Below are 12,077 nucleotides of genomic sequence, written 5' to 3'. Positions count from 1 at the left end.
TAATGATCAACAGATTGCTATTTGTCCTTTTAATAGCTTCCTGAATTGTCTGAAATGGGAAGCTTTGATTACTAGTTTCCTTGAATTATATTTGCATTTCTTTTTCTTTTCCTTTTAAGAAGAATTGGGCTTGTACATATAAATGGATCTTGCCCACAGGGGAAGGGCATTGTTAAATAATATAGTAAAGGTAAAGGTTTCCCTTGATGTAAAGTCCAGTCGAATCCGACTCTAGGGGGCGGTGCTCATCTCCGTTTCTAAGCCTTAGAGCCGGCGTTGTCATAGACACTTCCGGGTCATGTGGCCAGCATGACGACTCGGAACGCCATTACCTTCCCGCCGAAGCGGTACTTATTGATCTACTCACATTTGCATGTTTTCAAACTGCTAGGTGAGCAGGAGCTGGGATTAACAACGGGAGCTCGCCCCGCCGCGCGGTTTCGAACCGCCAACCTTCCGATCGACAGCTCAGCGGTTTAACCCGCAGCGCCACCGCGTCCCTAATGTTAAATAATATAGTGCCACTTTAATTGCATGGAATCTTTATTTTACTTCTGTATGAAGCAATTCACAATAAAGTAATATTTTTGCATTGCCAAAGTGTTCTAATGTGGAAGCATCCAAAGACTCATGGTTTACATCCACAGCAACAGCCTAAGCATATAGGCCAAAGGGGTAGATGATTTTTGGAAAGTATGATATACTGAAGATAATAAGCTATGGTATGCTTGTTTGTTTATTTGATTGTACTAATGTAATTTTTATAATAACTGTTCATCACAAAAACTGGCTGTTTGGGATAACTGAATGCCATGGGGTTCCACATTAATTGAGAAAATCTTGCAGAGGGAACATAATCCCTATCCTATACCCTAGAATTTTTGAGTGATGTGTGACAGTTATGGAAACCATTTTTCAATTACCTTATTAGGAGCTTTTTCCTTTTGAACTATATATATATTTTTTTAAAATGGACCTGCAGACAACTGGTGAGAAAGGAAATGCTTTTTCTGTATCCTGTTGCATAAATCCAAATGGGTATATATTAAAGTTAAGTTTTGCTTAAGACAGCAGCATAGCAACCATCAGTTAGTTTCTCTGTGTCACACAGAAATATAACAATGTCATAGTGATTCCAACTGTTCATATTGAGTGTTTCATATTTTATCACTGGTTAGAGCTCCCTGTGAGCCAAATGAGATCTCGATCAGCAACAATAGTCATTTCAGACTATATCTATTTTACCTCCACTTATATTAGAATTCTGTTTGCATCAGTTTGAATTTTCTTAGTCTAATGTGGCATTTTTTTTTCTTACAGTTTTTCCTCACTTCTTGGCAACTTTGATTCTCATCCCATTCTCACTTATCTTCCATATGTTTATTATTTTGCAATTCCTAACAAAAGATTTGTTTGATTTTACCCTGCTGCAGTTAATTGACTCTTGGTAAGATACAGTCAGAAATCTGCAATAAAACATCCAAGGTGAAATTCAACAATCAAAAATTAAAAGTAACATCAAAAAAGTACACTCACACAGTGAGTGTATGTGCTTGTGTGTGTGTATGTCTATGCATGTTACTTTTTGATGTTACTTTTAATATGTATGTGTATGTGTGTATGTATGTATGTATATTAAATAAGGTAGGAGTTGCTCAAATGTCATGGTTGAGAAAGTTCCAAAGTAGTGATACTGCAAAAGGAAAATAATATCTGTGAGTCTCCATAACCCTTACCTCCCTAAAGTGGGAAATTACAAACAGGTTCCCCCAGGAACATTGCAGTGAGTGGGTCAGAATTGGATAAAGACAGTCCTGAATGAAAACCTGAATCAAAATGTTGCTAGATCTTCTAACCTTCTAAGAAGAATACATCTGCTTACTTCTAAGCCAATGAACTGTTCCATGCCCCAGGCTACTCCATTCCATTTCTTCTGCTATTTTTTTCTTTTCCAATTGACTTACTGGATTACATATCATCATGGTTTCTATTCCATCCTTCACAAAGTGGTACAAAGCAAACCACAATTGTCTTTAGTTCTGCCAAACTCAAAACAGAGGTGACACAAGAGGAACACTTGTTAGTGAAGCAGTGCCCACTGTCCTTCTGACCAATCAATCTGCTCTGCTCCTTGAGGTACTGTCATCCAAATAATACAAATAACAAAATAAAATAAATGTCTGGTTCTATCTTTCCACATTTTTCAGTTTGTGTTGTGTGTATTTGGTATGCCAAAAAAATCTGAACAGTTGCTGTGAGGTGAAGCTGCCCACCTGCCAAACTGGCATTCCTTTGCTATTTTAAAAGCTTCTTGCAAGCTGTGAAAGTGAAACTATTACTATGTTGCTATTTTTGCAAACAACTGCTCTTCCCAATAGTTGCAGCCATAGGTGCGTGTTTCCATGGTGGCTGGAATGGGGTAGTGGGAATGCCTTCTCAACAATACCTATGAACAGGCACCAGGAACAGGATGCTGAAGCTTTTGTGAGACACAAGGGAGTAACTGTCAGCATGAATCTAGGAACAGGAGGCTGAATGAAGCAAGAGTTCTCACCCATGAGAAACAGACTGATACAAGCTCTGAAAAGCTGCAGTGATTCAAAGTGGGGGAGAAAGCTTTGTTCTGGTTTCAGGTAAATTATACAGAGCAAGAAATAAGTTGATAAACCAGTCGGTACTGTGAAATAAGACAAACAGAGACTACTCTGAATTGGTGCAAAGTAGGTTACTGATTTGGTTGCCTTTTGCTAATCTCCCTACTCTCCATCATTCTATACACCTGGAAACCTATTGATGTTTTACCTGAATTTCTGCTGGAACATCAGCTGAATTTGTCATTAAAAAAAATACTAATATACCTTCACTTCCTTTTTATTTCCCAGCAGCTTGCCAAACAGTGGTAAGTGCCACTTAGGATTGTTTCTTATGTTTCGGAGAAATGTAGTCTGGGCAGCTAATTACCTAGTCCAGTCTGTGTACGCCCTTCTTTTTTTACCATGTAGCATGCACAGCACTACCCTCCAACAGAGGAGGAGGCCACAGAAAGAATGCATTGCAGGAGCAAGACGGTGATGCTTTCTGATGCTCAGTCAATACATCCTTCATGCTTTCCCCTTGCACTGAGACAAGGGCTGTCCTGGTATAATGACACATCAAAAATCTGACTGCAAAGGAGACATCAAAAAGAACACATGAAGGGACAATACAAAACTTAAGACTTGGTTAACAGTAACAGAAGTACTGATATTTGACGAATTAATTGTTGTCACAGCAGGAGGCAACACCTAGCTGACCTTGGGTCATCCTGAAAAAACTAAGCAGGGCTGGATGGACCCCATGATATTCGGATGAGAGATTTAAAAACTCTTGAAAAAAAAGTATCAAATCACTTCAGTATTGTTGCTAAGAAAACTGAATGGATATGATGGGTGTGTGCATGACTACAATCATCAGGACTCCAGTGATAGTTCCACTTCCTGACTGTTCAGTGTTAATACACATACTCTTACAGTCTCATGTGGTGCAGAGGGGTAGGCGGCAATATTACATCCGAAAACTCTTCCCTGCATCCCAAGCTCGATCCCAGCGGAAGCTGGATTCTCTCTCGGGTGGCCGGCTCAGGTCGACTCAGCCTTCCACCCTTCTGAGGTCGGTAAAATGAGTCCCCAGCTTGCTGGGGAAGGTGACGACTGGGGAAGGCAATGGCAAACCACCCCGCTATAGTCTGCCAAGAAAACGTCGCAAAAGCGGCATCCCCCCAAAGGGACGTGACTCGGTGCTTGTGCAGGAGACCGTTCACTTTTCACGCTCTTACAGTAGTCCATTTTGCCTGACAGCTCAACATTTCCAGGTTTAAAATAAAGAAGTGAGCACTATTTAAACAGAACTCTCATCTATAGATTGTTAAGGCTTGTCCCTGGCACCACATTTCTTGCACGTATTTGTTGAGCCACAATTTGTGATTTGCAAGCTACAATTGCTGGGATATGTATAGCCTGCTAAGCCAGAACCAAATGCATCATATTTTGCCTTAACCCACATACAGGTGATATTTTCTGGCTACTGGCCATACAGAGGGAGAACAAGAACAGTGGTGACGAGGTGATAGTACTGGGGATGGAGTAGAAAATGTCCGGCTATGGAGGGGGGAGTGTTGGCATGAGGGGGGGGTGGTGAAGATGCAAAATAGGAATGTTAAGCCTCACAGAATCTTAATTTGGAAAACACACACACACACCAAAATCAATGCTTTTGTTCTGAGATTTCACTTGTATGTACTAGGAAGGCTTTACAGATAAGTGTTATTATCTACAAATACCTCCAGCCAAAGCATGGGCCCAGAGGTCAGGGGTGGGGAAGGTGCCAATCCTATTCAGAAGAGGAAATGCCATTGTTGTAGATTCAGTCTGAAGAAGGAGCACAACACTGAGGAGAAGAACCATGTTTATTATTTGGTGCCTGCTTTATAAGAGAGACTCTGAACAATGGAAAAGCAAAGATTTTTCGGGAAGTTGAGGGCTATAAGGCAGGAAATCCCAGGGATCTGATTTGCTGGCCAGTTTGGGGAACCTAGGCAGGTCCTTGTCAGTGTACCTGAGGTTACTTCTACTGTTAGGCAAGCTGGTCTTTCAGCAGGGCAGCAGAGCTGAGAAAGTTCATTGTGAAGAAGATGGAATGTTGAAGTCATCAGTTGATGGAGGATGGAACAGTTGGGGTTTCTCTGTGTTTCCATTTCCTTGTAAGGGCTGCCTTTGGGCTGTACTGTGAGCTGGTGAGGAGGCTTCTACTCTTTGGTTTGATGGGATTGCAGGGGGCTTTGTCTGGGGACAGGGAGGGTCAGTTTGGGTCTGATGGGATTTGCAAAGAGATGACCTGGGTTTGACCCTGGTCACATCCAAAAGACAGGCAGGAAAAGGGTGCAACTTCTATTTTGTTGTTAGGTTTATTTTCTCCACTATACCTGTAACCATAGACTCCACATCAAATGGATCACCTTGCCATTCTCTTTTATTTCTCCAATGTCCTTGCCTTATTGAATCAGCAGACCAGAAAACAGCAATACTTTAAGGGTCTTGCAGGTCATTTCCTTATTCCTAGTAGCAGATCCTTTTTCATTCTCACTAGTAAGTCTGCTAGCAAACAACTTCCTCAATCTTTTTCTTCTTCCTTTATTCATTATGACTTCTTTGCTCATCCTACTGAATGATGAGCAAGTGGAAGTAGGACTTCATTGTCTGAACCACACAATTCCATATTGTTGATGGAGCTTTGATGGAGGAACTGAAATATCTCCCTCCTTGCCCTATGCTGTTGTTCATCATCTTCTAAATGTGTTCATTCAATCTCTTGAAGTGGCTGTAATCAGACCCTGTGCTGGAGTCTCTATTTTGGGAAATAAGTGTGAAGACAATTGCTAGGCTAATGCTTGCTGTGGAATATCTCTTCTTCAGGATTCTCCACCTGCACCACAGGTAAGAGTTTTAAATGTCCAGGTTGTATAGATGCTGAGTTCACCCACTGCACTAAAATAATTTGTTAAATGGAGGCTTTAGCGTGTTGCATGAACACTGCTATTACATTTTTAAAAACTATGTTTATAGCATAGCATAATATCTGACCACAATCAGTTGTGGTGGATTGAGATAAGGCAAGGTGTGGTTAAAAGTTGCTATGGTTTACTATGATGCCTGAACCCTTCTTGCTCTTGCAAGCAAGTATGCTCAGACATATCAAGCTAGCAAAGTCTGATATATACGGAATTGATAAATTTAATGTGTGTGTAGATAGGCTTTAAATGATTTGCAAACAATTGATAGGACATGCACAATGTAAATTAGGGAGGGCTTATGTAATAACAGAGTCACACAATTTACTCTGTTTTAATTGATGGTGTCATTAACACACATAGTCATATCAGGTCCTGTTTTCTTCCTGTTTCAGTCACAGAGTTTTGGGCAAATTGAAGTTCCCTATTTGCCCCTTACTGAATTACTAAACAAGAGAAAACTGGGAACTGCAACCACGCATACCTAGTGAAGCACTGACTGTGCAAACAGAACAGAGAGCATGGAAGCCCATGTCTAGTAATGCTGATTATCACATGTTTTTGTGCACCTCTTAGCTTTGCGGCTTAGATGAGAAGGGTCATCTAATTCGTCCTCTTCCAAATGTGATGACATTATCACGTTGGGGATATTCTCAGCCCCTTATTGTGATTGCCAAATTGGCTGAAACTTAATCGTTCCAACATATTTTAGGTGACCCAAGTTGATGAAGGTGCCCCAGTTTAATGGAAAGCAAATTATTTGCTGAAGAAAAGTGGGAGAGAAAGCAGCCTCAGCTCCTTTAGTGCATTCCCCCCATAGTCCTAGTATAATATTTGTCATCAATTTTATGTGTGCTGTAGAGTAAATCAGAGGACAGGAAGAAAGGAAATTCCAGCTCTTCTGCAGTGGCAGATGATTTAAGAAATAACTGCAAACTCCTCTAGATGAGTACCAAGGGATATTTGGGGGCTGATTCCAATAGGAATATAACCCAAGTTTGGTGGTGGTGGTTTTTATTTGTTTCTTTGTTTGTTTGTTTATTTAAATTTGTATGGCCACCCATCTCATCTAAGTGACTCTGGATGGCTCACAACAGGTTAAAAAAATAAAACAAAAACAAGTTAAAAACCAATATACAAGCATATAAAAACCATCCATAATCAATTTAAAACAAAAATCATGATCAGCAGCAGAATCCATCCTTACATCAGCTCAGCACAGTGATTGTAAAAGTTGGTTATTCACATGAAAGAATGAATCAGTTCACTTAAAGATACAGTGGAGTATTTTCATGACATGCTTAATTATGTCTGTTAAAATCCAGTTGCTGCATTCACACAAATATTGAATTCTAAATCTGATTTAACAAAACAGAAGACACTGGTTGGGTTCCCATCACATGCTGAACTACAAGTCACCCAATCCATTTATTTAATTTATTTATTTAATTTATTTATTTATTTATTTGATAAATTTATTCACCGCCCATCTCTCCCCTATGAGGGGACTCTGGGCGGCTTACGATAAAACAGGATTAAAATTCAAAACCATTTCAATACAAAATACAGTAAAAATACAGATATAGTTTTAGCAAGACTAAAATGCACACCCAGCCAATGTATCATCAAACCTGGCATCCAGTCATTCCTGGCCAAGAATCATATTCCCCCAACCCCTGAAACAGCCAGAGATAATCCTAAAATTGCTTATTTTGTTGGGCCACTGGTTGTGTCAACTGAATTTGAAAGGTAGGGCTGCTATGAAATCAATCTTTCCTTCTAGCTCTCCAGCAACAGAGGAACCCCCAAATATGGGGCCTCTGTGACTTTTTTCTTTTCAACTCCAGCAGATGAGGGGGTAAGAGAAATAAAGCCTGAAAGAGGATAGAGTGGCTATCTACAGTGCTCCAACTCTGATTAATCAACTGGGATTGATTTCTCCTTAAATAAATAAAAGAGGCAAAGTCACAAAGAAGACTGCAAGAACAGTTAAAATGGTTCCTCTCCATTTATCCTGCATTCTGTCGTCCTGCACTTTTTAAATTATTTGCCATTGGAGCATCAGGCAAGTAGCTATTTGGGAACAGTGGCAAATTGAGCCCAATCAGTTATGTGAATACAGGCTTGAGTTGGAAAGCTCTGGAAGGACCTCAGTGTAGCTCCCAATGTTAACAACTGTCTCTGGCCCATGTTACATATTTCCTACAGTAAGGCAATTGTTTCATATGTTATACTCACTTAGTTTGGTTTAACTATGGCTAATTTGATAAACCATTCTGGTCTGGTATGCTAATCCAAAAACCATGGTTTATAAACCACAATGGCTAGATTCATACAACACACTAAGCCAAAATAAACTGCATTTAGTTTTACTGTGATGTGTGAATGAAGCCAACTGGAAACTCTCCCTTCAGGGACTACTTCCATACTGAATCGACTTTTTCTTTAGTGCAGTCATTAACCAGCACAAGGAAATTAGTATTCAAATATGCAAAATATCGAAAGCTAAATTGAAATATCAGGATAGTTAGGAAAAGTACATGATTTTGGCCAAAAGACAATATTAAACCAAAATATGCAAAACTTGCTCAAGTTACACATATGCAACAAGAAAAAAGATTAAAATTAGCAATCTGGGTAATATAAACCTTAAAATAGCAATATAAAATGCAAATACAATACATATACATATTTATATATATACATAAACAAATACATTTATCAATCAACCAATCTATCAATATACACACACATGCATATTTGTAAATAAAACAATAAAATTATCCAAAAGGGATTTAAAAATTATAAACTCCTCTTACAGACCCCTGTCAAACCTAGGAAGGATATAGCATAATAGCTGACATGGCATGTATTTACCCCATACTAAATGTTGTATTTGTCTTTATTAGGTGACCTGATCACATACCTTTGAGGAGATCCAAAGCTCTGAGGGAAAAGAAGACCATGGAAAGAAGAGAAATTATGTCGCTTACCTTGGTTCTGTTTTGGATGGGGCGATCTATCTGCCTTGCTTTGAGCAATTCAAAGTGCCTTCATGTTCAAGGATCTCTGCAAGCATACGTTGATACATGGTTCCTGTGCTTTGCTCCTGAGGATAGCAGTATGATAATTGCTTGTGTTGATGTGATTACTTTACCTGATGACATCGCTGCCATCCCCAAAGAGGTTCAAGTTCTCTGTATATCAGGAACAATCAAACATCTGAAGGCCAAAACTTTCCAGGCTTTCCCAAAACTCCGCTATCTCAACCTCCAGTTGAACCAGCCCGTGGTTACAATCTCAACTGATCTTTTCCTGGGTTTGAGGAAACTACAGCACCTTTCCTTGCAGTATTATTTTATAGGATATGAAGATTCCAACATCACCATCCCATCAGATATCTTGCTCCCAATGACATCACTGGAGAAGTTAGACCTAATAAATGTCCACCTGTTATGTCAGAGAAGGATTTTATTTCCTAGCCAACTTAAGTCCCTTTCGATTTCTGGATTCTGCTTGAAACAGATTTCTGGACAGCTCAGCAACTTCCCATGCATGCGATTCATGCCTTTTGTATCTTTAGATCACTGCAGAATGGAGTCGGTGTTCACATCACTTGAGCAGCATCCTAATCTCTCAGACTTCACTGTCTCAGCTTCTCAATTGCATAATTTGTATCCCCGTGATCAAAACAGAAGCCTTCTTCAGTCTCTGACCTTAAGCAGTTTCCCTTTGAGTTTTAATGAGCTTCTGGCCTTAGAAATAGACAAACTTGACTCCCTATCCTTGCATCAGATAAATGTCATGCCCAAGAAAAACCAGACTTACCATATTTGTGCTCTGGTTTCCCGCTTCTCACTCCAATCTCTGAAATTTTCCCACAATTTTTATAAAACCCTCAACAGCCAAGAGCTTCCAAACTGCTACTCCTTGAAGAAGTTGATGCTTCCACGCAACCAAATAGAGCAAGTTGATTCTTCACTTCTCTATCATTTGCCCCATCTCCAGGTCTTGGACCTTTCTAGTAACCAACTGCACTGGAACCTTTGTCCACTAATTTATGAGAAAATGAACATCACTTCTAGACTAAGGGTACTGGATTTTTCTAGTAATAGCTTAAACTCACTCCAGCCATATGCCTTCTTTTGCATTCCCTACTTGGAGATACTCTCACTCAGCAACTGTGGACTTGGGAGAATCCCAGTATCAGCCTTCTCTAGACTAAGTCAGCTGAAGGTTCTAAATCTGGACACAAACAATATTATTCATTTGGAGCATCAACTATTTTCAAACCTCACCAGTTTAACCTACTTGGGGCTGACAGATAATTTTATACAGGTGTTGAGAACAGAATTCTTTCAAGGTCTGAGTGTTTTGCAAGAATTACACTTGGGTTCGAGAACCAGAGATTTAGATGTAGAGTTGTCAGTTTCAAATTTCAGCACTTTATACCTTGCATCCAAATTCAGAATTAGATTCCGAGGAGAAAACATTAATATTTCCTTTACTAAAATATTGAAGTTTAATTGCCAGAAGCTTGAAGTAGACTCTTGTAGACTTTTCTTTTTTCCCCAAGTGAAAGAACTTCATTTGCTGAATTTTGGCAGCGCCACATTTTTCTGTAAAACTTCTAAACCATTTTTTCATAATTTCCCTCTTCTGGAAAACCTCTATTGTTTTCTAAATATGGGAAGTTCCTCTTGGAGAGGCCTCAACTTTTCCCATTTACCAAATCTAAGGACACTGAATGTTATTAATCTCGCATATGCACTGAAGGATCTTTCTGTAATTGATACTCAGTACCTTTTCCAGAACCTCACTCAGCTGGAAATAATGTCTTTGACAAACTCAGGTCTAAAATATTTATCACCTGTTCTGTTTCAGAATATGAGGAAACTTCATCTTCTTGTGCTTAGTAATGAAGCATTCCTTATATTGGATAATGGTTTTCAGGATGGACTGAAGCAGCTCAGGTACTTGTACATGACAGAAGTCTATTTTGGGTGCTTTTGTTCCAATGCCTGGTTTATCAGCTGGGCATTAAGCAAGAAAGATCTTTATGCACCTAATATGTTTTCGCTGATGTGTCAGCAGCTGGTAACTGTGAAGAAGTTTCAGCAGTTTCTTCCATTCATTGAACAGAACTGCAGCCAGAATATAGACTTTATTCTCTTTATTGCCACTTCTGTTCTGCTCCTCTTCCTCCTATCAGTCCCACTGGTTCATGCCATCTGTGGCCCAATGCTCCTATTCCTCACCTATGTGTTGAGGGGATGGTGGCACAGGCTATGTGGTGAAATAAGGAAAGGCAACAGGTTTGAGTATGATGCTTTTGTGTCTTACTGTATGCAGGACCAAGAATGGGTGTTACAACACCTGGTGCCCAATCTAGAGCTCAGGGGCCCTCCTTTCCTGAAGCTCTGTCTGCACAGCAGGGACTTTGTGGTAGGCAAGGCTGTTGTGGACAATATTATGGACAGTCTTTACAACAGCCGGAAGGCCATCTGTGTGATCAGTCGTCATTCTCTGCGCAATTGTTGGTGTTCTCTGGAAATGAACTTGGCCACTTATCGACTCCTGACTGAGAAGGAAGACACCTTGATCCTTGTGTTCTTGGAACATATCTCCAGGTATCAGCTCTCGGCTTACCACCGACTGGCCAAGCAGGTGAAGAGGAAGACGTACTTGAACTGGCCTGAAGAACCTGCAGCCCAGACTGCCTTCTGGAACAGGCTGAGAACTAGTCTGATGCAGCACTTAAATGGTTGGGCAAATGAAAGGATTTAAATATTCTGTGGTCTGCGGCCTGGCTGGGCAGTAGCCAAATTGCATGATAAAACACAGTTTTAAACACTCATCTGAGTAGAAATACAATGCAAGTTAATAACATAAATAATAAATAACTCTTTGGTTAAGCCATGGTCTGTTGAATAAATCCCAGCTGGTTGGATTCATGAAACATGTGAAGCCACAAATAATTATATTTCAGCTATGCATATTGTATGAATCCAGTCTATTACTATTATCTTTCATCTTACAGTAGCTGAAAACTCTGGCTCCAAAATGTTTGCTTTATACAAAGAAGGTGGGGGGGGGGGAACAATCTGTCTTGAGAATGAAGTTGCACTCATTCATTTCATCTCTGAAACATTTTTATACCCTGTACTGGTGGCTGATGAATTAATTTTAATTTACTAGGCCAGAAGCCAAAGGAATTCTTGCCAGCTTAGAAATCTATCCAAATAACCAATACTTGGATTCGAACTGAGGATTCTAAATTTTAAATTTCAAGCCTGATTGGAAAGAGACCATGGAGATTAGCTCCTGTACATAATTTCAGCAGTTCATGTAATGCAGTTAATTGGGATTTCTGTCTGACAATCACAGAACTGTATTTGAAAGAAGCTGATGAAATTGCTGTGCTATTTATGTGACCTCCTGAATAATCAGCTTACATGTCTAGTTCTAGAGGACTGCTTTAAATCAGTGATTTTCAAACTTGGCAGCTTGAAGATGTGTGGACTTCAACTCC

At 39.8% G+C, this 12,077-nt stretch overlaps 2 protein-coding genes across 2 annotated transcripts in view; both read left to right on the top strand.

Annotated features, from left to right (window-relative positions):
* Window positions 1-12,077, top strand: part of NAT14 (N-acetyltransferase 14 (putative)) — a 132,299-nt gene that overhangs the window by 64,105 nt on the left and 56,117 nt on the right. The gene's annotated exons all lie outside the window — the stretch shown is intronic.
* On the top strand, window positions 8,467-11,782 carry LOC134497363 (toll-like receptor 12). The gene has a single exon (XM_063303025.1). The coding sequence runs from the start codon at window positions 8,510-8,512 to the stop codon at window positions 11,330-11,332; it is 2,823 nt and encodes a 940-aa protein (XP_063159095.1). The 5' UTR covers window positions 8,467-8,509; the 3' UTR covers window positions 11,333-11,782.

Source organism: Candoia aspera, chromosome 4 (genome assembly GCF_035149785.1).
Source record: "Candoia aspera isolate rCanAsp1 chromosome 4, rCanAsp1.hap2, whole genome shotgun sequence".
NCBI classification, from domain to species: Eukaryota; Metazoa; Chordata; class Lepidosauria; order Squamata; family Boidae; genus Candoia; species Candoia aspera.
The sequence above is the reverse complement of the archived record's forward strand: the minus strand, read 5'-3'. Positions and strand labels throughout refer to the sequence as shown.

Excerpts from the sequence above, each read along its gene's own strand:
- LOC134497363 (XM_063303025.1), top strand. The coding sequence starts at position 8,510 with ATGGAAAGAAGAGAAATTATGTCGCTTACCTTGGTTCTGTTTTGGATG.